Source organism: Ixodes scapularis, unplaced genomic scaffold (assembly GCF_016920785.2).
Source record: "Ixodes scapularis isolate PalLabHiFi unplaced genomic scaffold, ASM1692078v2 PGA_scaffold1__304_contigs__length_218370807, whole genome shotgun sequence".
Classification (NCBI taxonomy): Eukaryota; Metazoa; Arthropoda; class Arachnida; order Ixodida; family Ixodidae; genus Ixodes; species Ixodes scapularis.
Genome location: NW_024609846.1, coordinates 129,640,688 through 129,665,294, shown reverse-complemented (window position 1 = coordinate 129,665,294; position 24,607 = coordinate 129,640,688). Strand labels below are relative to the sequence as shown.

The 24,607-nt window shown below is 45.3% G+C and overlaps 1 protein-coding gene across 2 annotated transcripts in view; it reads right to left on the bottom strand.

Annotated features, from left to right (window-relative positions):
• Nucleotides 1-9,380: 9,380 nt before the first annotated feature.
• The window catches only part of LOC8043741 (nuclear pore complex protein Nup133), a 60,102-nt gene continuing 44,875 nt past the window's right edge, over nucleotides 9,381-24,607 (bottom strand). For both annotated transcript variants that reach the window (XM_040216505.2, XM_040216504.2), the window contains exons 25-31: nucleotides 21,734-21,912; nucleotides 17,263-17,338; nucleotides 17,045-17,106; nucleotides 13,989-14,045; nucleotides 13,251-13,390; nucleotides 13,080-13,165; nucleotides 9,381-9,765 (exon numbers count right to left, since the gene is read on the bottom strand). In XM_040216505.2, the coding sequence (XP_040072439.2) occupies nucleotides 9,629-9,765; nucleotides 13,080-13,165; nucleotides 13,251-13,390; nucleotides 13,989-14,045; nucleotides 17,045-17,106; nucleotides 17,263-17,338; nucleotides 21,734-21,912 (737 nt within the window). In that variant the 3' untranslated portion in view covers nucleotides 9,381-9,628. The remainder of the gene's footprint in view (nucleotides 9,766-13,079; nucleotides 13,166-13,250; nucleotides 13,391-13,988; nucleotides 14,046-17,044; nucleotides 17,107-17,262; nucleotides 17,339-21,733; nucleotides 21,913-24,607) is intronic.

Below are 24,607 nucleotides of genomic sequence, written 5' to 3'. Positions count from 1 at the left end.
CATTCGTCAGGGTCGAGAGGACAGGTGCAGAGATATGATGGGGCAGAGCGGTTGTCCGGTCGGCGAATCTCAACTGGGCTAAAGGCCGATCACGACTGCAGCATGGATGTTTGGGAGTCGGTGTTCACTCGAACGGGCACAGGCACTGTCTATTTAATTAATGTATAGTCGCATCTTTGAAAGGGCTCGTTTTCCCCAAGTCCCTAGATAGGAAATTCAAAGCGGCAGTTGCAAACCAGCAAGCCGCGCTTCTGTTCCGTTCGACACGCACATACTCGCTCCTGCAAAGCCGCGCGAAAGCTCTGCCGTCAATCCACAGAAGTCGCGTATAACTCGAAAAGTAAAGACGGCGCCAAGGGGAGACAAGGGGTAGCGGTCGCCTTTCCTAAAATATGTCCCACCACCCTAAGTTGAAACGGCATTGTGTACAAATAAATGCCTACGGCGTCGGCTTGAGGACCCCGTGAAAAAAAAAAAAATTGGCTTGCTCTTTATGTTTATACAGCTTTGATGGAGATGCGCCTCAACGGGTAATCGGTTTCTTAGCTGTAGATGAGAAATTTAGCCAGTGCGGTACAACCGCTAACCTGGGATTTTTAACGTGCATCACGCAGTAGTGATCACACGAACGCGTGCCGGTACGAAACTCATCCAGATCGAAACGGGCGTGGGCGGCGGGGATCGAACCCAGGAGGTTCCCAGCTCAAGCTTTCGCTCCACGCTCCGAGCTGAGACGCGTTAGCCCACTCGGCCACTTCCTCCCTAGGACCCCGTGTAAGCAGCCTCAAGCCTTTAGAGTGCTCGTACCGTTTATCTTTCTTTTATTAGCTTCCCGCCACGAGAAGTCGTACCGCAGGCAGTATGAAGCCCATTAGAGGAAACATCTCCCCCTTCTGGCGCTCGTCGGCTTCTTTCTGTATTCCGCGCTGCGGCGCTGATCCTCAGTGAGGGGTGGAGGCGAGGACGAAAGCGGGCTTATGTTTAAGCCAAGGTCGTGGGGAAGTCCGGAACGTCTTCAGAAGCTCAGACCCAGACTACACTGTACCCAGAGCATTTGCTTCCTCTCTCAGTTGAGTAGAAAAGCAATTGGTCACCTGGTTGTACAAGCTGCATCCCCCCCCCCCCCCCCCCCCCCCCACCCCCCCCCCCCCCCCCCCCTCTGGAACGTCTCCTCCTGGTACGTCCTCTCCGCACTTCCCTTGGCAATGAGCACACCGTGCCAATAAGATACCTTCAGTGAGCCCGTAGGCAACAGCATCTCAAAGCAAGCCAAAAAAGACATGCCAAAAGACAAGCCCAGAACCACGAAGAAACCATCAAACGAAAAGTGATGAAAAGGCGGCCGCTAGAGAGGAAGGATATAATCCGTACCCTTGAGGAAGGCTGCTTGGCGTCTGCGTTTCGGAGCTTTCAGGGGACAAATTTTTCGCAGACAACCTCCAAAGAGAGAGAGGGAGACAGAGAAACAGAGAGAGAAAGGGGACTAGATATGTTGAAGGCTTTTTTCCCCCATGCTCGACGTGCTGGCCTTGTTTGGAAGTGTGCCTGCAGTCGAGGACCCTGATATTTGGTGCGCCTCCCCACTCTCTCTCCACTTCGAAACTCCTGGCGCCGTCCCTGTCGGGAAGACGTACCGTGACCTTAAAGGGGTCATGAAACGCTTTTCCAACTTTTTCCTGTTTAGCTTTCCTCCTCAACTCATAAATCGCGCATTCCACCAAACAGCTAAAAAAGACGAAAAGAAGGGAGGCCCCTCTCGCTCGGAATCTGGTTTGTGTAACCGGACAGAGCCATTGTCCCCCTAGAAGATTAGCCCGTCGCTCAAAATGAAGACAAAAGTTGCTTTCCCCACGCCGTTTATTCCGAAGCTGACAGTGCTGTTGAAGCCACGTGCTCGTTGGGCCAGCCACACTTGCTACGTGAGCGTGGCAAATGTGGCTGCAGAGAATGAAGTCAGGTGATGAAAGGGAGGCGGCTGATTGGTCCGGCAAGCGCGTAGCTTCCAACACAATGTCAGCTTAGGGGTGAAGGGAATAAGTGAGGTCCGGTTGCGTGTGACGTCAGTTTGGACCCGATGACGCGCTTTTGGGATTGCGGATGTACCACAGTGAAAAGGCAGAGAGGTTGCGAAGGGGAGGAGGTACGAAATAGTCCGCTCTGTTTTCAAATTTGCGCACTGAAAGTCAGGCTTTTGACTTTCTACCTTTTTTCTTTTGGTCCACTGAACGATGTGCTATTAGTAAAATCCCAATCTAAAATGATTTATCCCAACCCAAAAATCGTTTAATGGGCCCTTTAACGGAGATAAACCCCACTTCGGAAGCGCCCAGCAGGTGCGTCCACCCACCGCTGTTTTATTCTTTTTTTTTTCTCGCGTAGATTGCTTACGTTTTTTCTTCGAGCTGGCGAAGAACCCCGGGGGGGGGGGGGGGGGGGGGGGGGGTTGCCTGGCGAGGCGTTTGGGGGGGGGAAGGGGGGGGGGCGATCGCCCCCATCGCCCCCCCCCCCCCCTTTGGATCCGCCACTGCATGCAGGCAAAAGCGGGTTTTTGTTCTTTACTTCAGAAAGGTCGAGACACCAACTCCCAAATTATTTAAGAAAAGCACTGAAACTGTTGCACAGCTCCTTTAAAGCGGCACTGACACATCAAAATCGTAATTTATTTTATTATCCGAAACGATTGAAAATGATGCCGGGACATTACCCTCAAAATTCGAAATTTGGGAATTCAGTATTTTTTAATAAAAAAAACAATTTCCAAATGCCGAATTTGAAGTTCCCGCGCAATCCGCGCCAGCGCAGTGAGTCAAATTTTGCGGCCTCCTGCGACTCGACTTTCTTTCGGATCTCCGCACCACGCTGCGAAGCAAAGCGCCGTTGCTACCGCGACCCGAAGACAGGTGGAGGTGAGCAGGCGGGATAGAAGGGAGCCGGCGCGGGGAAAAACCGGTTTCTTCCCCGACTCGGCGATAAGCCTCTGCTCGAGCGCCGCTACGGTGGCCGCTTACTCTCGCCCCCGACCGCCAAGTGGTGTGGGTGACGAAAATATATTAAACGTTTCAATCTGCAAGTAGTAAAAAAAATAGAGGGGAGTCAAAACGAGAATGGGTGACGGTTACGCTTATCTCCTAATTGCATTCTATTGGCGTGGCGACGGCAAAACAATGTTTTCACCCATACTGGAAGTGACGATATTTCAAGATGGCGGCGTCCTTTCGAAAAAAAAAACGCTCCTAGGCCGCCGCCATGTTGCTGATGCTGATGCGGCTGGTGCGACTCTCGCGCCCTCTATCAGCCAGAAATTTCCTGCCACCCTCTGGGACTGTGAAGACCCGCTCAGCGCGGCCCTCTACATACGTTTTTGCGGTTTTGCATTCGACGTTTTCTCGCCGCTCTTGAAAGTTTCCACTTAATTTTTTTATGCGTGCTGCGTACCCTTTTTGTGTTATCGTCCACTGTGAGAAATAAGGCTGTTAAGTGCCTGCCATTCAGGCTTTTCTGCTCGACATTCACGGGAAACGAAGGAGGTGAAGGACGTCGAACGACCCTCGACGCGATTTTGCGAACATTGTTCTCCCCCCTCCCAGAGATAATCCGCGTAGAAACCTCAGTCATCTCCAAAAATAGTTGTCCGGGTTGCGGCGAGAAACGGGTCAGTCGCGTTTGTTTCTTTACCTTGGTGCGGTTGTGAAAAAAGGAAGTTCTCCCCAAAACGTGCCCCAAAACGAAGTCATCTCGGATTCCGTCCGATCGTCAAGATGTGACTGCCGTCGACTGTGACTGTGCTATTTGAGATCTTTCTCAAATAAATTCTTTTCGGATAACGCTGCATCGTGTGGTACGTACGATATATTGTTCGAATATTAACGCTTCCTCAATTGTATGTCCGTGTCCTTTCCATCGGTAAACACGTTTTTTTGTGAGCATGAAAAATGCTTGCCTTTGGCCCTCTTCTGTTGCAATTTATTTTTGACAGCAAAGTGCTTTGTCGTTTCACATGCGGCGAATCCCGCAGCGCCGTCAAAACTTACCGTAAGAAAAAAAAAAAACAAGTAACGAGAACTATACATTCCAGTCGCATTCGTTCTGTCGCGCGCGTACCCAACAAAAATAGTTTACAGTTGTTTTACTTTTGTTTTGTTTTTTTTGCTTTTTTTATTTTTGTTTATTTAAATGTGGCACAATGTTTTCTCAATGTCCTCGGGAAAATACATGTACCATGAAACACAAAGTTTGAAACTGCGCCTACGCAGGCTGCGCCTATTGAAATCACAGTCCACTCGTTTAGGGTTAGGAGGGACGCCGGTGAGAGTCTAGCCTCAAACTCAGTGACTGCGCTCGAAAACGGTTTGTTGTAGGGGTGTCGCGAACTTTTGTCGAACCAGATTTTTAGGTCGAACTTTCGGGGTTCGACTGGGTCGAACCGGTTCGACGAACCTTCTAACTTTTTACCAGATTCGACCGGTTCGACTTTGTGGACAGTGTGGCCAGACCTTGATACAAGCATGTCTAGGTTTGGAGAATTCTTTTTTAAGAAAAAGGTTATTTTATTTTATAAACAGTTGCAATTAAAAGAAACTAATTTTAATCAATGTAGAAGTTAATAACTTATTTTTTTTTTGTACTGTATTGAGTGAAATAACCGATCAGCGCTGCCCTTAATTTATCCCTTAGCCATCACCATCCAATCCGAAGCCAACTGGCCAGCCTGTCGCGCATGCGCACACGAGTCGAACCTCAATACAAGGTTCGCCGAATTTTCCACTAAAAGTTCGAAAAAGTCGAACCTGGTCGAACTCGAACCTCGGCCGGTTCGCGACACCCCTAGTTTGTTGCCCTTGGTATGGTGTTCTAGAACTGGGCAGTGTGTCGTCCGCGCCGAGAAGCAACGGAGGGAGGAGGTCGGCGCAGCGATGACGGAGCGCAAGGACGCCAGGGGGCGCTGCGGGTAACAGGCGTGCTCCTTTCCGCTCGGATTGCCGTGTGGTCGTACTGCTTGTGATCGCGTAGTTCGCGTCGTCGCCTTGTTTTGCTGCAGTTTTTTTTTTTTTTTTTTTTTAATGGTTGAGTGAAATGGATTGTGATCATTGCCGTTCAGTGGGATGTAGACAACGCGTGCAATGACGGAAAAACGGCGGGACAAGAGAGACGGGGCATGTTTTGTGTCGGGGCAGTGATTTCCCTACACCCCTCTACGGGGGTGTACTCCCCCCTTGTTTTTCCGAAAGCATCCCTTTAATTCGCAACGACTCTTATATTCTCAATGCCCCCCCCCCCCCCTCCCCTCCCTAACCTCAATTATTGGGGCAGGTGCCGGGTTGCAACAGTGGCAAAGAAGCTCGTTCCCTTTTTCGTGCCCCTCTCGAGTTTGATCGGCGTCAGTCGTCGTCCCGCAACATTAAAAGGAGTGACAGGGAGACTCTGCTTCATGTAATGCAGGCAGTCATGGCAGTCGTCCTCTACATTTTTTTTTTTCTGACTTTTTGCAGTCTAAGTATCTGCTAAATCGGTTTGACACTGGTTTGGACACACCGAAGGGTCCTGTGCACGCTGACTGCATTAGAAAGGCTTGGAGAAGTGTCTGCGAAAATGTGACGTTAAAGGTGTACTCCGCCGATTTCTTCATGGTCCCCGATTTGCTTTAAATTTTGCTAAACTCGCCAAACAACATCGCCAAAATAGTATCCCAAATATTAGGTCAAAATAATTTTTTTTCACGAAGTTATTGAATTTACAATTTTGGTCCTCACCGTGTTTTTCAAACTGAAAGTCTCTACTGGCAACAATGAAAAAGTGACGTCATTGGAAGTGCAGGGGTTCACTCTTTGGACTGTAGAATTTGTTCCCAACTGATTTGAAGCAGTTTCATGGTGTCAAATGAATGCCTTGGAAGCTCGCTCCAGTCCCCGCGCTCCAGCACGGAACAAATAATTGGCATATTCTATTTTTTAGACTACTCGCCCGACTGGCAAGCTGAACTTCCACTGACGTCACGGCCCTGAAAAGGGCGGGTATATTTGAACGTCTGTTTTTGCATCATTTTCATTTGCCGATTTCGCAATAACTATTATGAATTTCACGATATTAAATAGCATTCCAGAAAGGGTAAAGGCCTGGGAGTCAGAAAATATAGTTAGTTGAGGTAGCTCAAAAATCGGCGGAGTACACCTTTAAAGGTATAACCTCACATCAGCAAAAATTTTCCTAACGACTTTAAAATGATGAGGGTTGGCCCAGCACTCCGTCTCTTCAATGAGCAGGTGCTAAGAGGCCTCTTTTTATTTTTACCGCAAGAAAATTGAAGGGTCTTATGGCCCAGCGGAAGATACTGAGTCATTTATCCTGAACATGTCGAAGCTCAGATCATTACCTCACGTTGGAGAATGTAGAGCTACAAAACGCCATAGGCGCCGACTACGGGGGAGTTCGGGTGCCCTGGTGCCCACACATATCAATATAGCTGGTGCTCAGTGGATAAATAAGAATTTATCCACTGTGGTTACTACCAGAGCTGGTGAGTGGATACATTTTTCTAACTATGCGCACAGTCCTGTTTGAAGACCCTACGTAGTAACAGAAAATACGATAAAGGCTAGTGCTGGAAATTCCTTCGAAAGCCCGTGGAAGTAGCTGCAAGAGTCGACAATGGCACCTCCATGCAGCCTACGGAAGTAGACGATATAATCCGTTTTGTAAGCCCCATTTTGTTTTCCCAAACATTGAAAGAATTCATTAGGGTAGTGCGCGCTTCAACCACGGATTTCATTGATCACAACTACAGTGACAGCGAAATTATAGGGTCACAAAAGCACACATTTGTTTAGGTATCATGCCATCAGCATGCTTATCCTACGTTATCCAGGGGATTACACACGTTTGGGACGTCTCTTTCAAGAGACTTCCCGAACGTTTCCCTGGGGGATGGATTTCCCGCAGCTATTCAGAACGGAATATTGTTAGCGCGAACAAGCGATCGCCGGTTTTTCTATGAGAAACCAAAGGATCTCAGCAAAGTTCTAATTGCTGGGGAAAAAGCTCATTCGGGTCTATAATGCAGGTGATAAAAGTTCATCCTCACTAATACTCTTTCAAAGTAAATGCGAGAAAGCGCCAATGTCTTGTTCGCGCTAGCAGTGTCGCGATTTGTACTGTGGCGTCCTGCCCGAAGATGCACGTCTCGGGCAAAGCATTTGGCAACAAATTAGTGCGATAAATAATATGTGAAACAGCAGAAATAAAGAATACCGTAAAGAGTTAGCCAAACAATACGAAACAATCGAGCCCGTGCGGAACGCCAAGCCAGCCAAGCGCTACCGCTGCCTGCGCTCCGCACTCCGGCAGCACGCCTACTACACGTTGCGCCCTCTCGCGGCCACCGATCCGGTCATCGCTGAAAGAGCCCCCCCTCCGCCGGCGCTCGCTACACTGCCCAGTCTTCTAGTACACCATACCCTTGGGGTGGAGTGTTTTTTGGAAAGGAACACAAATCCAGGAAGGCCAGGAAGCGACATCACACCGAAATCTGATTTTTGGTATTTCAAAAAGAAAGGCCGTAGTGCGTTCGTCATTGCGTTAAAAAACATGTTTTACGATTGCCGTTATTAATTGTTATAGAAATGTCGCCTACAAAGCTTCTAAATTTCCCGATTTTTGACGTCACCGATCAAAAGAAGCAAGGAGGTTAGCACGGGAAATATAAACGCCAAAAATAAAAAAGCGCGCGCGCGCGAGAGAAAATTTTTTTCGCGATGCGTATTTTTTTTTTTTTTTTTTTTTGCGTGTCTGACTACAATTTGCATCGTTTTAGACAATAAAAAAAGAATACGACCTTTGGGGTGTCAGTGCCCCTTTAACGTCCAAATTGAGTGTATTTTAGGGAGCGCCGTAAAAGGCTGAGCAAGCTTTATATCTCTATAATGTGGGTGGATTTAATAGTTTTCAAATATGCCCACCGTGTTTGTAATTAAAATGGTACCTTTAAATTAATTAATTATAAAGTTAATTACTAAAAGAAATTAACCAAATTATATCAAACCCTTCGTTTTCGACGTAAACTACGTCGTTCACCGCGCTTGGAAGGAGGTGCAAAGTTGCGAGTCGATATCACGAAACTTGGTCACGGAAGTGACGTCTCTGGAGGCGTACACCAATGACGCGGCGAGTATGCTGTCGCGTCAGCCACGAAAACGCCGTCGGGTCCTTTTTCTTTTTTTACTTTTTTTTCCCCCTTCGAGGCGTAATGCAATGTAGCGGTGAACAAGCTGTCACGTCAACCACGGAAACACCATCGGCTCCTTTATTTTCTTTCTGGCAACTGGTTGTTTTCTTTGTCTTCGCACCAATGATGCGGCGAACGTGGTATCGCGTCAGCCACGAAGGCGCCGTCGGCTCCTTTCATCCGTCCGTGGTTCTTCCCGAAAACATAAACCTTCGTATCGTGTGTTTGAAATGGCTCCAAAGCGCGTCCACAGTTTTAGGGGCGAAGCTCCTTGGGGTCTAGCCTTGTCCGTCCGTCAGTCCGTTTGGCGTCCGAGCTCGCATAAAAAAAATGTTTGCGCAGTCGACAGAATTCGAATCTGTGGAATTTTTTTTTTTTGTTCGGCAGTACTTAGGTTTCAGTTTATAAAGCGTCATATATGCAGCGACGTGGGGACTGCAACGCCCGACATCGCGCGACCACGGTGACTGGTCGCAAAAATGTGGTTTTGTTTCACAGCATGACGACATGGCTGGCACCTAGCGTCGAGCATCCGCACACGCTTGCGTCTATCGAGGAAAAAAGAAAAAAGAAGAAAAGAGAGACGAAACCCCCGAGACGACAAGAGCGCGCAACGTGAGGCGGCGCGAACCATGCAGGACCGGATGGACGATTGATGCAGGGTACGTTGTGTCGGGCGGCCGCTTGCACCCCCGATCCAGTGACTTTAGCACCACCTAGCTCACGCATGCTCAACTAGGGCACTCAGTTTAGTTTTGGTTTTCAAAGGCGATCGAAATTGGTCCTTTGGCGCAGTCTTGGCGCAGATTACCCATATTTTGGCAAAATGCAGCAGGATGTAACAGGGTTAGCCCCTTGGCGCAGCAATCACATCACCGCACTATCATTGCAAAAATTTTAAATAAAAAAAAAAACACGATTGATGATGCGTGTAACTTAAATTTTCAAAATTTAATTGCCACATATATGTTGTCAATTAACAGGCTTTTTTTAATTTTAATGCACGACAAGCAGACATGCGACATTCCACTTTGCAAGTGTTTTACACCTTGACACGACGCTGCTCTACAGCGAAGTGACTTGCTTTCTATGGCCATGCGCATTCTTCCCATGACAGAAGGTGGCCACGGATCAGCAGTATAACAAGGATGGGTCACATTCATTATCATTGCTATAAACTATGCAAATTTATTAAAAACATTTTAGCAGAACTGCAACATGCATCACTTCTTTTGAATACTTCAATAAACGCTTTCCAAAACATTGTTTCCTCACTTTGCAAAAACAAAGCGTGCTAAACAACTTAGCACGTACGACACATTCACCAATGAAATCTGTGGCATGGGTATTGACAAGTATCGATGATTCTGTACAAAGAAACCTCGTTACAAGGGGTCTTTGAGGTGGTAATCACGCTATCAGGCGTTCAATGTGCTCGTAGCCGGCTTTCAGCATAAACAATACGTTCGGATTCCCCTTCACATCCGAAAGCTCTGGCATGTCAAGCAGGTCTTCCACCCAAGGCAAGAACTCCTTCAAATCAACATCTGGAATTGGAAAAATTCATATTGAATTTTCAATAAAATAAGAACCTACTACAACCTAAACGCCATTCCGAAGTACAAGGTAGTCCTCCAAAAAAAGTTAGTTTTTTGCACCGCAAAAAATTACTATGCTATGCCAAGTGCTCATTCTTCGCCCAAATGTAGCACTAGTGGTTCGAACCAGATGCTAAAGTTTCAGAACTAACTGTGATTTTAGCAAAAAATTATAAGCGATTTTCTGTAATTTTCAATGGGAAAAAGGTGGCTGACGAAGCCCACAAATACATGGAGATGAATGGCGTCAGCTACCAAAAACAAGCCCCATTTTCCAGTTAAAAGTTTCAAAAAATAACTTTAAAATTTTTTTTATTAAGATGCCAGTTATGGTTAACGTCTGGTACAGAGTGCTAACACTACATTTGGGCGGAGACTTGAGCGTTCGGCAATACATAGCTTATTTTTGCGGTAACAAAAAAAAAAAGAAAGAAAAACACTCGTCTTTTCAGAGATGCTATCACTATCAACAAAAAGAGAAGCTTTACACAATTGCAATCTATTGGAGACGAGATGTTTTGATGGTGCCCCCTCGTGGGCGTTCTCCAGTGACAGAGCTGGTAGGATGCGAGCAGACAACACACTATGTCAAAGCATGGAGTGGCTACGTTACTTTCCATCTATGTCGATTAAAAATGAAATATTTATTAGAGGAACTTGTATGACATTCTTCTGAAAGATCTTTCTAACGAATAACAATGCCTCAAAGTCCCTTTTATATTAAAAAAATAACTTTAAAGTGTTCAAAAACAAGCTTGGAGCTTCACATTACAGCTTGCGCAGCATGCATCAGAGCTGCTCAAAGCCTCTCCGATTCTTTTTTTTTTTTTTCCAGATCTATGGAGGCTATTGTAGAGGAAGGTTTTCCATTCACCAGAGTGAATGACATGCTCTCTTTTAGCTGTGAACACACACACAGTTGTGTTGCAGAGTGCTGCACACTTGTTTGAACTACATTGAGCTTGCCGATGCCAATGCCTCTATCCAAGTGTGACTCACAGTTGCTGAGGAGCAACCAAGTGTGATTCGACAGTTGTCAGCAAGTGGCACTTAGCTCCTCCCACATTAAATATGTGGCAAAGTTTGTCACATTGCGACTTCTGCTCAAAAGAAAAGCAGAAATTTTAATAAATTCTTAAATTGTCGGACAAGGCCCGGAAATTTCAGGCGATTCATTAATTTGTTCTATTAAATTTTTACTAGGAATTGTTTACAAATTTAAAATTGCTCGCTGAGAAGCGCATCAAGCATTATGCGCATCAGGGTCCACAAAATTAAACATACAAATAGTAGTAATTCATTGCAGGTATATACCCAATTTGTTGGGATGCTAGAGTGTAACCGACTTGCTAGATTTAAGACTTCCATCGCGAGGGGGTCTCGCATGTTTCGCGTCAACCGGGTGAATAAGCAGGGATTTAAATGAAACGACTACCGAAGCCAGCCACCGCTTCTTCCTGCCAGTTATTTTGAGGAAATATTTGCTTACTGGTTTATAAAAGTTAAAAAGGAATCAACCTCAAACTAATAAGAGACTAGCACTCACAGAACACGGAACCAACAGGATACATGAAGTCGCTTTCACTGAAGTATTTACTACACACGCGAGAGGTTCTTAAATTTCGCTTTCCTATTATCAACTTGATGAGACATTCCTTTCTCAGTTTTATGTTGTCCGAATTATAATTAAAAAATACACCCTATTTGCCGTGGTAGATGTAGTGGAGTCACGCGCTGGATATTCTATTTTACTCATCCAGCTTTTTGCATTGCGGTAGAGAACAGCACACCACCATCCCAGCGCTTTGACACCTCAGTGCCAAAAGTGTTTGATAGCACAACTACGCATGACACGGTTTCAGGCTTTGTTAAGATGTACTACCACAAATATCCCTTCACCAAATAAACACAACGCGTGAAACGGACCTTGCAGAGCGTTACCCAAAGAGAGCGTGAAGCAAGCTGACGAGCCGAGGGATCCAAGATCTGTGTGGTCTGTCCCAGTCTGTCCTACCCGTGATGTCACAAATAATGATGATGATAGCTAGAGAAGTGCCCTCTGTAGTACACGCACGCCACGAATAGGGCTTGTGCGAACTGTGATTCAATCGAATAGCGCTGCATCATTTATAGCCACGATATGCAGGCTCCTTGCAATGTAAAAGATGGGGATGATTCTGCACTTTTCAAGACAAACCACTATTCAACCACTATTTGCAGGCCAAAAGGGATGCCACAAGAATACCACATATGTAAAATACAAACCTGAAACGAGCATGACACGACTTAGGCACTTGGTTTTTTCATGTCGAGGGGACCACCATCAAAATAACTACCTAACTTGAGATGAAAAATTATGCATCAGGCACAAGGTATTGGGGAGGGGATTGAAGAGTGGCGCTCCCTAGCACCACCTCGGGAACTAACGCTGTGTGGCAAAGAAACCCTTTGACTGCAGTCATTAGTGCCTTCGCTGCCATAGAAGACGACGACGCAAGGCTCGTGAAAGATATGTAAAAATTTAGGGTAGGGAAGCAAGGGGGGGGGGGGGGGGGGGGGGGGGGGAGTTTGAACACATGATTCGCTGATACCTAAAGATACCTCCTTCAGCCCCCGTGTGCACATGCCGGGCCAGCCGCGTCGTGTTGGCCGCGTGCCTTGGATTGTGCGTGGCCGGCACGGCGTCCGTGTTTTTCTGAATTATTCACAAAACACGCACATCACTTTTCTGTTACCCTGTCTCTTACGACAATCATGGACAACATCGGCGAAAGCAAGCAGTGTCTCGTTGAAAGAGACGATGTGCTCAACTGCGATCACGTCATCCGAGTGCAGCATCGCACCAGAGCTGACGGTAGACAGCGTTTGCATCGTCGCGTACCTACGTGTTGCAGTCCTCCGCGCCTCATATACCCGGTTCAAAAGCATGCTTCGAGCACTGTGGTACGCACAAAATGCGCACCATAGTGCTACAAACAAATATTCAGCGAGCGCGGAAACGATGCGGCGTACGCTAGGCGAGTGCTGGCGTCGGAATTGTTTGCCAGACAGGGATAGTTTGTGGTGATGATGATGATAATGAAACTGCACCCCCTATAGTTTGATCTCCTTGCCAATAGTGAACTGCCTACTCTGCTTTCACATGGCTCTCCACCCTACAGCAACTGCTTACAACCCTCAATGCCCCTGAAGGGTGCCGCACGCTTTGCAAATGGCTCGTTGAGAGGACAAACGAAAGAGTCAAATAAAATGTTCCTGCTTACTCTGAGAGAATGCAAGCTCGACAATCCTAAAGAAGAGAAGCTCTTTCATTGTCTCTAATGGACGGTCAGTATCCAGGTCCTCCCACCTGAAAAAAAAAGAAATTGTTAACTAGCATGCGGCACCAGCGGAAATCAGAAATTGCTTCGAAGTTGATGTTTGTGCCTGCTTACTGGTCCCTCAGCATGGCCTGGCACCAGACATGCATTCGAAGCCTATGCGCCGTGGCACTGTCGGGGATGAAGTCGAGAAGTTCTAGGGCCTTCATGAAGTCGTACTCATTAGCGTCGACATTGTCCTTGCTGACATACATCTGCGAAAAGGAAAAATAAAGGGCAGCACTGAGTCTGACAACAAAACAGAAACTTTTACCATAGAGAGTACAGAAGTCAATCAAAGCAGGTTTTTTTTTTTTTCTATTGTTTAACAGAATTTATGCACAAAAGGTTAGAACACTCACACTTGCAAAAAATGATGCTTGTGCATACAGACATTATTTTGTCAAAGCAATCTCCTCATTTGTGGCAGTTCCTTTTTTTTTGCCTTTGTTTTTTTAGTTTGCAACAGACAGGCAGTGACAGAGGAAAAAACAAGTGAGGACATCACAAAGCAATTTCCTATTTTACTTTTGCTCTACACCCTCCCCTTCGCAGCAACACAGTCAACTTATGACGTCACCTTTTTATGCGAAAGCTTGGTACATAGCCAAACTATCTCATAATTTTTGTAGTTTTGGGCTATCCAGGTTCATGTTCCCCTTTGTTTGGTTTAAGGCTAAAACTTTGTTTAGCATGGCATTAAGTATGGTGATCCTATGCTACATGAAGCCTTAGATTTACAATGTTAGAAAGACATTGGTACATTATAGAGGCTGAGCATATTGACAAACGCAAGATAAGGAGCTCACAGACCTCGATCAGTTCCTCCGGACTGAGCACTCTCATGTTGTCTGGGTCCAAACAGTAGGCCTGCAAAGACAAGGGCTCTCAAACTGGGCCCCTAATAACAAAGCAGTTCTATCGAGTACCTCTAAGTAGGTCCCCAGGAAATTTAGGATGCCTAGATTTTACAGTGAAAGATTGAATGGTCCCTCATGCCAAACAATGCTCTTCTACTGCAAATTGGCAAAATCGAAAATTTTGGCCAAGAAGAAAACCAAGTCTCTTTGCAAAACATCTGCTGCGATTCTGAGGCCGAGTAGGATATTCCCTTGAGTTCCAATACATGGGCAATTGGGGCATTCAAGAAGGTTTGTAAATTTGTGATCTTCCTTGCTTCAGGAATATTGTAAAAAAAACTGATGTAAAAAGTTGAAGAAAAATGTATCTGGGTCTTTATGTTAAAAGCTGACTACTTAAGCACAATGATTTTCCATGATCATATGGGGTCACGAGACACTTGCCATTACAACACCATCAAAAACACTAAGTTGCTCTGGCCGGAATACTGACAGTATTCCTCAAATGTTGTTTATACAATCGAGCCCGTTTATAACTAAGTAGGCGGGAATCGGAAATTACAGTAATCTATCGTTATAACGAAGTTAACGGGATGGCAAAAAAAATTTGGCGTAAGCAGGAATTCTATAAAAGTGATAGAGCCAAAACAAATGAAAGACGTTTACAAATCTCTAATGCTAAACTAGAGTGCAGTTCTTGAGGAGGAGGAAAAGAGGGTATGGAGGGGAGGGTATGTCCCTCCTCCTCCTCCATGCCCTCCTCTCTTTCTCCTTCCCTCTTTTTTTCTCTCCTCCTCCCGCTGAATTTGTTCATGGGTCACATGACATGAAGTCATGTGACGCTATTTTCCCCGCTAGCGGAGAAACTGAATTGGTTTTCAGGTCACGTGACGTCCTTTTCCCCAGCAAGGAAACTGAATTGGTGTTGAGGTCACATGACGTCGATTTCCCCGCTAAAAGCAGCAGGGAAACTTAACCCGCTATATTTAGCAGGGAAATCGACACCACGTGACCTCGACACCAACTCAGTTTCCCCGGTAAATTTAGCAGGGAAAATGACGTCACAAGACTTTGTGTCACATCACCCATAAAGAAATTCAGTTTCTCCGCTAGATTAAGTGGGAAAATTGACGTCATGTAACCTCAACACCAATAGACCATTTGCTAAATCCCCCAAGCACCCCGGCCTGCACTCGAGAAATCATGACACGGTGTTCCTTCAGCTCCCTAGTGATCGGTAATTTCGACCAATTCCATGGTTACACAGTTTTGGGTGCAATTCGAAGTCACCCTAAACAAACATCGCATAGTGCCCAAGAACCTGTCATATAACTTTTAAAATTTCTCTTCAATGTCAGCATTTTCGATACTGTGCATATTGTCCACCCTTCAACCTTGCTGAGCTGCAGAAATCTCTAACATTATTATCATTCTCAGCTTCAAAGACGCTAATATTAAGTTAGAAATGTTAAAAATGCTATAAACCGTCTCGCTGACTCCGAGCTGAACCCTCAGTTTTGCTGTTGTGAATTCTCGGCTTTTTAAGCAATTCCTGCTAAAACAGCAATCACGAGAATGATAATATTGTAAGAGATTTCTGCAGCTCAGCCAGGTTAAAAGGTGAATCCCATGCACAGTAAAAAAAAATGCAGATATTGACGAGAAATTTTAAAAGTGATATGACAGGTTCTTGGGCTTTATAAGGCACTTGTTCAGGGGAACTCCGAATTAAGCTCAATATTGTGTAACCATGGAAGTGGCCGAAATTACCGATCACAAGGGAGCTGAGAAACACCATTCCCATGATCCCACGAGTGCAGGCCGGGGCGCTTGGGAATTTAGCAAATGGCCTATTTAATTTCCCGCTAAATTTAGCACGGCGGTAACACCGACAGCGACACTGCAGAACGAGGAAATGGATGCCTAAGAGCTGCGCTCTAAAACAGTGCCCAGCAGCGTTGAAGGTGGACGGGAACACTATGGTACACTCTGACCCTATATTTATTCAAACAAACCTTGGTTATGAACATCTCGCGGCAGTTTTACTGAGTAAAAAAATAATTATGTGGAGTTTGCTGATAATTTCATCTGGGAATCAGAGTTCTCCTCGAACTGCTCCCAGTGTAGCCGAATCGGGCTACGTTTTTTTTCTTCTAGTTGGCGTCAAAATTTTGTGGTTCGCTATATGGCTATTTTGGGGCTACTTCTAAGAATGTGGAGAACTTTCGTCGAACCTCGGGTTCGACACCGAACTTCAAGGTTCGACTAGTTAATTTTCAAACTTTTAATCAGTTTCGAAAAAAATTGCTTCTCCTTTTGCTAGTTGAGAGAAGAGAGGAGTAAGAAAGGCTTCAAACTTCTACAAACTTCGGGGTTTTCACAATGCGCAGCGGAGCAAACCAAACAGATTGCACTATTGGGGAGTTTAAGTAGACCGTTTCCGCAGCCCGCTAAGCACCCGTATAGCGCTCCGTAATCCGTCGCAAGACCTCGAGAGGTGCCCTCTCCTCACCGGCAGAGCGCGGCATTCTGCCGTCGACGCAATACACTGCAGACGAAATAAGGGAGCGGAAGAATGATGTACATGCTTTCGCATTCACAACTCATAAAAACTGCTTACGTGTACCTCGAGCGTTTTTGCTTAAAATTTACCAGAAAGCTTATAAGCTATTGTGATTGCTACACTTTTGCCCAGTCGGCACGAAATTTCTTTTCGTTATATCCGCAGGGGCTTCTTTATTCACTTCGTTAAAACTGAACCCAAAGTGCATTGAAAATGCATAAATGGGAATATAAAATCATTATCTCTTCATTATACCCACTATTTCACTATAAACAAGTTTGTCATAACCAGGCTCGACTGTAATAGCGAAAAAAAGATGTCTGTTGTTCACCGATGCGAGCCATCTGTCAATTTTTATGGACATTCTGCAAAGCAAACTTCAGATAACATAATTCAGACAGACTTTGAGAGATTCTTAAACACCAATGTGAGCAGATCATACTTGCCTCCATGACAGCAGGAGGCAACGACTCCTGGTACATGATAAGGTCGTGCTCCTTGATAGCATCTGCACAGGGTCATAGAAAAACAGTGAAGTTTAAGCGGAACGACACAAAGAAATTCTACACTGTCCAAGAAGCCAGAAACGCATCTATGGCCAAACATTGATCATAGACAAAAGGAAGAAAAAAAAAGACAAGGAAAGAGAGAGACGTGCCCCTACCTTTGACTCTTTTCTCCTTAACTTCTGGAGGGTCATTGCTAGCCAGGGCAGCCAGTTTGCTCAGGCTGAAGAGCGTCTGCAAAATAAAATATGATCCGAAAGCCAACTCAGTTCCGAGGTGCGCCCATCAGTGCAGAAAAGCAGCCACTTTCTTAACCTCCCATACCAAGTTGAAGTTTGCAACAAGGCAGCTCAGCCTGATGGCACAAGACCTCTGCTTTCTAAGGCGAGAAAACTGCTTGACAAAGAAACCGAATGTTCTCCCTTTCCTAATAGACCGCAGTTGCATTTGCAAAGCAACCCAAACTACAGGGGGTCCAAGAAATTTGACAAAAAAGAATCCTCAGCTTCTGAGAGCATTGTTTCAAATATAGTATACTGAACAAAACACGAGATTGGTTGTTGTCAGCCCAATGGCATCAACAGCACTGTTTCCGCATGGTCCAATACTGCCCGCGCCAATGGCGGAGAGCTACACTGTTTTGTCTTAAAGGGACACTGACAGGGTATTTATGCTCGCCGAGGTTTTTAGTTGTACGTGACATATGAGAGCTCAACTACCCAGAACAGAATTTGCGGCTCGAAATTCGGTTTCTTTCCGCCCGACAACCGCCGATCAAGAACTGGCCGGTTCGAGTCTCGCTCACTCTCTTTTTCGCGGTCACGGGCCGCTTTCTAAGGTATCGATGCGACCACCAAATTGAATCAAAGTCGTGGGTCACTGAAGGCACACACTCAATATTAAAAATAGAAAAAAACATGAAACCCATTTTTTGTGGCTTCTAAAAAGCTGTAAATACGTTGATTGAAAAAAAAAGTTCCACAGACAACCGGAAGCATTCTGTGCGTTCGTCGTTTCGCGTATCGTGGGACTCGCTGGGACGGCGATGGTAGCGGACGACGGGCGTGGGACCTCTATTTCAGAACTGTCGTTCGCGGTACCGGCGAATTCTGTCCACCGTTAAAAGAGAAATTTGGGACTGATCAAAAGAATTGGTATTCATCCCGTACGACACGCCCGGCCACCAAGCCGATTTGCACGAAGATGTCGCCGAGCCGTCGCTCCCTTCTCGTGGCTGAAGACATCGCTTGCGCAAACGTCAAGCACGACGTGTCTACTTCGAGTTGAATATGCACGCGTACGATTTCTTTACTAGGTGCGAATGTCCCCAAAGCGTGGTGCTTCCCGACTTTGACCCGTGAGTGCTTTTGCTAGAGAAAAATCGACAGTAAACTTTCCAGCTTATAGTTCTACCGGCTGAATTGTTACTAAGGAAAGAGATCCACCAGAAGAGCGATGCCCCAGTAGCTCAGTGGGAAAGACGTCCGGTTCACACGCGGTAGAACCGGGTTCGATCCCACGTGAAACTTTATTTTCTTATTTTTTTTTCAAACATTTTCTGAGGTTTACATATCTTTTTCTTTTTTTTACAATCATCACTGAAGAAACAAACAACAAAATAACAAACAAATGTTGTGGACGATACTTCGCTGAATTAAATGGTATGGGATTTCCGTTTTGACACCTGCGAACTCAATGTAATCACTTTCCACAAAATGCAAGGAGCAGGTAGCGTCCGCTTTCCGAGGTGCCCGTATATGTTCTACAGGAATTGCAGCCAGCCATTGGTCCCGATCCCGTTGATCTTTCGGAAACTCTGTCGCACAATGCCACTTTTTTTCGGATGCAGGACATGTGAGGCAGCTCTTCACGCAACATCTTGGGTGTATTCTTTTCGAAGCCGATCATGGAAATTCACCACGGGCACTCACTACTCATCTCCAACTCCTCAATGTACAAAATAACTCATCTTGGAGTACAAAACAACGAGCGGAACAAACATAACTGCAAAAGAATCGCACGGGGAGCAGTTCCCGCACGCCGCATGTCGTGTCGTCTGCTACAGGAGAGAAGAAAAAAAAACAAAAAAAAACAACAAAAAAACGCACGGTCGGGTGTAGCCACGTGACTTCCGCCACTCACTCTCTTCTCTCCACTTCTCCGACCGCCATCGGGTTTCGGTTTCGGTTTCGAGCAGTTGCGCCTTTTGACTTAATTAAAAAAATACGCTACTCTGTTGCAAAATATTAATTGGGTAGTCCTCCAACACCATAATAAAGCGCCTGGCAAAAAATAAAAAAATTTTTTTGGGGGCACTCCCTTGGAGGGTCTACTTTTTACGTATTTGTGCCAGGTCGATGAAATTTTTAGGGTACGTTAAACGTCAAAACTTAGGAGGCTACGCCAACTTTCAACCCAAAAGGTTTATTTTTTGACAAGTTACAGCCTTATTCGTTGAAAAAAATGTACATGTAGCAGTGCCAAAGGAAAAAAACTATCGTTTCAAAATATGAATAAAAAGGCACAATTTCTTTGTTGAGATATAACGCTGAATGACTAAACTAATCGGTAGTAGACTTGAAATAACTTTTAAGGCCATATTTCACAAAAAAATTAATTTTCAATAATGGTATGAATTTTTAATTTTTTTCTTGTTTCACAAACGTCAACAATTTTGTAAGAAGAAATAACAATTTGCAAAAGGTAAGTGCATAGCCAAGTTCTCCAGTAAATTTCATGCCAAAAAAGCCATACATTAGACTTGGGGACGCTTAACTCATCGAACGATAGTTTTAGAGCTGTGAAAAAATGGTGAAACTGGTTTAAAAGTTCGAACAGTGTTTTAGTTTAGATGGGGCTTGCCATTTCATCTAAAATGCTCCAGGGGCATATGTCACTCCTTCCTCTGCACGGTCCCTCTGTGCCTTGGCCACAGCTTCCATCTTCCTTTTTTTGTGGGACATCTTGGAGGACTCGAGCGCTTTCACTTGGACCTTCGCAACCTTCATCTTGGTAGCCCTGTCTCCGTATGACGCTTGGTAGCTCCCTGGCTGTACGCCCATTTCCAACAGAGCTTCCTGATTCGCTAGGACGAGCCACGTCACGTGGCTCCTCCTAGAGAATCAGAGCTCTTGTTTCGCCAGCTTGACCAATAAGAGCGTGCACAGCTATGTTTTCTACGGGGTTTTACGGTCTGCGAGTTGATATCGCGAACAATGCTGCGAACAGAACGAAAGAGGGCGAGACGCTCATTCCAACGAGGGGGGCCTGTCCATGCTAGTCCTAAGAAACGCGGAGGGAGCGCGCTTTGAAAATGCCACATTTTCGTAATCGGCCGCGTCGTTGGCGCGCACGTGCGGCCGCCAGCACTTCAAAAATAATTTATTTCGGAGTAAATACTTTACTTACAGGAATAAAATTTTTGGACAGCATTCTTTATGAGTTGTAAAAGCTGGTCAGCCTATTTTCCAAAAATGTGACTTTTTTTAAAAAATCTCAATTCCTAGGCCGTGCCTCCCCTTAATGCATGGGCAACATTTTTAGTGAATTGTGAATCATGGCAGTGGCACCATGAGCAACAGTAAGAAAGAAGAAAAAAGCCTGCACAATGCATCTTATACAGAGCACACGATAGGTGCCACTTTTGCAGGCATACTGCCAATTACCAAGAGTGCCCCACCAAAAGGTCAAAGGTAATCGTGAAAAATAGAAGATGGGCACTTGCTCGATGTTTGACAATAGAAAAGCCACCAGCCACCTTTAAAGGGTGGATGGTCTGATTGGGACCAGCCCCCCTTTAGAGCAATGTTGACGGCACGAGACACGATTTAGTTTGTAGTCACCTCCTTTCCACTTGTTTTCTCTCTCAGCATTTCGGGCGCGTGGAGGAGAGGTGGATCGGGTTGGCCGACACGTTGAGGTAGAAAGAGTGTATGACTATCTCGTTGAGGTGGAGTGTATGGCCTTCCATAATGTCATGGACTTGCATGCAGAATTTAAAATGAACCTCGTGCAATCAATACCGTTCCAAAAATTAATTTTTTTCGCATAAAATTAATTTTTTGACACGTGTGTCCTAACCAGACTGTTTAAAAAAAACATTTTCTTTTCAGTGGCCCTTAAGGCAACCATGCTGCTCAGGTCAAGCCTGCTGTGTGCCGATGCTCTTACATCAAGCTTGACACAACTATGCGTGTATAAAACTCCATCACTTTGCACTGATGCAAAGCTTCACTGCATCACACCAATGTACACACATAAAGCTTCAATGCTTTACACAGGCCCAGATCCATAAAGCTTCACCGCTTCACACCAGTGCACACGTGTAGAGCTTCACCACCTCACACCACTGCACATCTGCAAAGCTTCAATGCTTTGCACATGTGCACACACGTAAAGCTTCACAGTGGCACAAGTGCGTAAAGCATGCAACAGTATACTCGAAGAAGCAACTGACAAGGAAGAGCACGCCTCTCAGCTCGGCGATGCTCAAAAGTTTGCTGGGGTGGAAGCTTGATATGTTGTTTGGATACATTTCAAACGCTTTGAAAGTAGGAGACTGGAGCTTATTGCAACATGGGCGCATGCTCTGCGTTTCACGACCCGTGCATTGCTGCCCCTTCCACCCACCTTCTTGCGGGCGAGGAACTTCTCCTCCCTCTTGCCCAGCCGCTCCAGGGTCTGGGCTGCCCGGCCGAACTGGCCTGTCTGGATGTGGTGCAGCCAGCTGAGCTGGTCGTGGCCTTCCAAGAAGCGCTCCAGGTCCCGGTGCTGGGCAGGGGGCTGCCGCAGCAGGTCCCCACGGCGGCCTGGAATGGGGGGGGCGGGGGGTGTCATTGAGGGGAAGGAACCGCCAGAACTCGCCCCATTGTCATGGTCGCCAAGCCGCACAGTTACTCCGCACCAATGTGAGGTGAATAAAGAATTCAGGTGCTCTTTCGCTGCTTTTACCACTCGAGCGTCCCGTACGCAGAATGCGTTGGGGAACTATATTCAAACCTGGGCAGTGTAAGGGTGGGATGTCCGGTCCAGTAGTGAGATTGATAAGTGGTGAATTGGAGCAGCTCTTGTAGCAGGGAGCCACGGGCTTGGGAGCGGAGATTCCCACTTTTCACTTTTAGAGCAGACAATTTTGAGCTTTCACGTCAGCTTCGAACAATCTCTTTGAAAGTTAGCCTCTGGAAAAAAACTACAGTTGTTGGAGTGTCGGGAGACTACTTAAATTGCCACACCTACAAGGGACCTGGCCGCTACAGATATTTATTTATTGAACAATCATACATGGGTAATTTTGCAAATGTCTGAATTAACCTATTAGGAGTTCTGATAACTTTTCTGGTCTGTGTTTGACATAAAAAGATGTTTTTGGCAACTTTGTAGGGCTTGCATCACGGTGACGTAATTGTTGCGTGTTCGACATCAAACGGATACTTTTATGTAGAATGTGTTTCACGGTGCTTTTTGATTTGTAGTATTTAGGCACATGCAAATAATAGATTTTGGGTTCAAAGCAAATTCAAAGTGCACAGTGGTTTTGGCCAGATATTTTTTAACCAAATATTGAATAGTTACTGCGCCTTTCTCCATGCCTTTCACTACTGTTACACCATGCTCAAACAAAAATTCAGCTAAACTCGTGAAGTTGTTCCCAAGCTTCTAACTACCAACTTATGAGCTCTGTAAAACTTAATCTAGCTATATTTATAGCCTGTGGTCTCTGAAAGTCCAATTTTTACACTGGGATAGCAAGCAAACGACAGGTTTGACAACAAATTAAACCTATAAAGGGCCACACCTAATTGAGAGGATTTATAAATATTCTAGCCATACGCCGAAAAATTTTCTTAAATTCAAAATTAAAAGAAAACAAGAAACAAGCAAATATCAAAAATTCCAACGCTTCCTTTTTTTGCCTTTTATACACCAGGCGTGCGCGTGCATCATACCGCTTTGAAGGTGCGTTTCTCGCCTAAGCGCGTGGCTGCGCTGCAGTGAAGCGAATCGCGGTGTCGGCGCCGCGGGTATTGCTTCTCTGCAGTGCACTGGTGCTTGAGGAGAAGCGCACCCAAGGGGGCTAACCCACCACGACCAAAACTGAAAAGTATGAACATTGCAGTTCATTTTGAAGCAAATATTAAATAGCGTATTATTTGAAACTACCATTCGAATATTCGCGCAACCCTACTTTTCGCACATAGAACTTAGGCATCCGAACAAGAAACCACAATTGTAGTTTCTTCATTTTCAGTGGCGTCGCCATCAGTGCCACGTGCCAGGCACTTTAGGTTTCCTTTTCGAGAACAGCTCCCTTTTGCCGCAGACGTGGCGCAAATTGTGTACAAATACAGCCTTTGGAGCAGCATGCTGCAGGATATTCTTTCTGGTGCAGTCTAGCGCAAAGGGCGCAGCAGTTCCGCCACTGCCGGTTGTGTGACTCACGGTGGGATATTACGGCGTTGGTGTTATGAGACGTCACGGCGTCGACATCATAAGACTTGGTCACATTGGGTGTCGGGCTGTGGTGTCGCAATGTCTCGTCATGCGACGCGATGACTTCGCACAGTGGGTCATGCGACACTTTGTCTCACAACGCCACAAGGTGACGCCGTAACTACGCGTGATCTGGCATAGCTTGACTCACATCGTGCAGTCACCTGACCGTGTGACCCCTAGTGGCATCCCATTAAGTTCGGGACACCACTAGGGGTCACATTAAATCTGGCTGATGATGGCATGGCACGGCAACGTGAAGGATATGCCACAGCTACGCAAATCCCGAATTTTTGCTATTGTTAATATGCCTCTTTTCTTTAAGGGAAGACCCTGGTCTTGAAAAACAAGAATTAAAAAAAAAGATTATTATTTCTTCAAACATTTTTTCTTATTATTTATAAGTCACAAGCAACATTTCGTAAGTACTACACTAAGGAAATGCACATTTATACAGTTACATTGATTCAAAGTTTCATATTCAGGCTGTTTCCAAGCATGTTTGGAAAGCTTTTCCTGTTTTCTCAAAATTAATTTTTTTCATCATAACCCAAATTTTTGCCCGGGTACCTTTTGATTAAAATTTGAATCTGAATACTTTTTAAGGTTTAATACCTTAAAAATCTTATTTTTCTAAATGCCAAATTTTCTAATCGCCGAAGACCTTAATGACTCATTTCTAATTATCAGCAAAAATAGTTCAACTTGTAATATTTTTTTTTTAAATGATGCTAAAATTATAGGGATGGTCTTGTCGCACTCTCTGCTGTTTATAGAACGTGCATACTTCGTGCCGTATCTTTTTATGGTATTGTAACAAAGTTGGGCAGAAGCACTTGTGATAAAGTTGAGATTTTCTTAAAATATATAAGATAGAAAAACAATTAGCTCATAGTTGTGCTTAGCACAAAATCTTATAGTAGATGTGAATATTTTAGGCATTTGTGAACCGTGGCTTTTGAATTTAAAGCGAGTTCAAAGAGAATAGTGGTTTTGGCCGAATATTTTTTAATA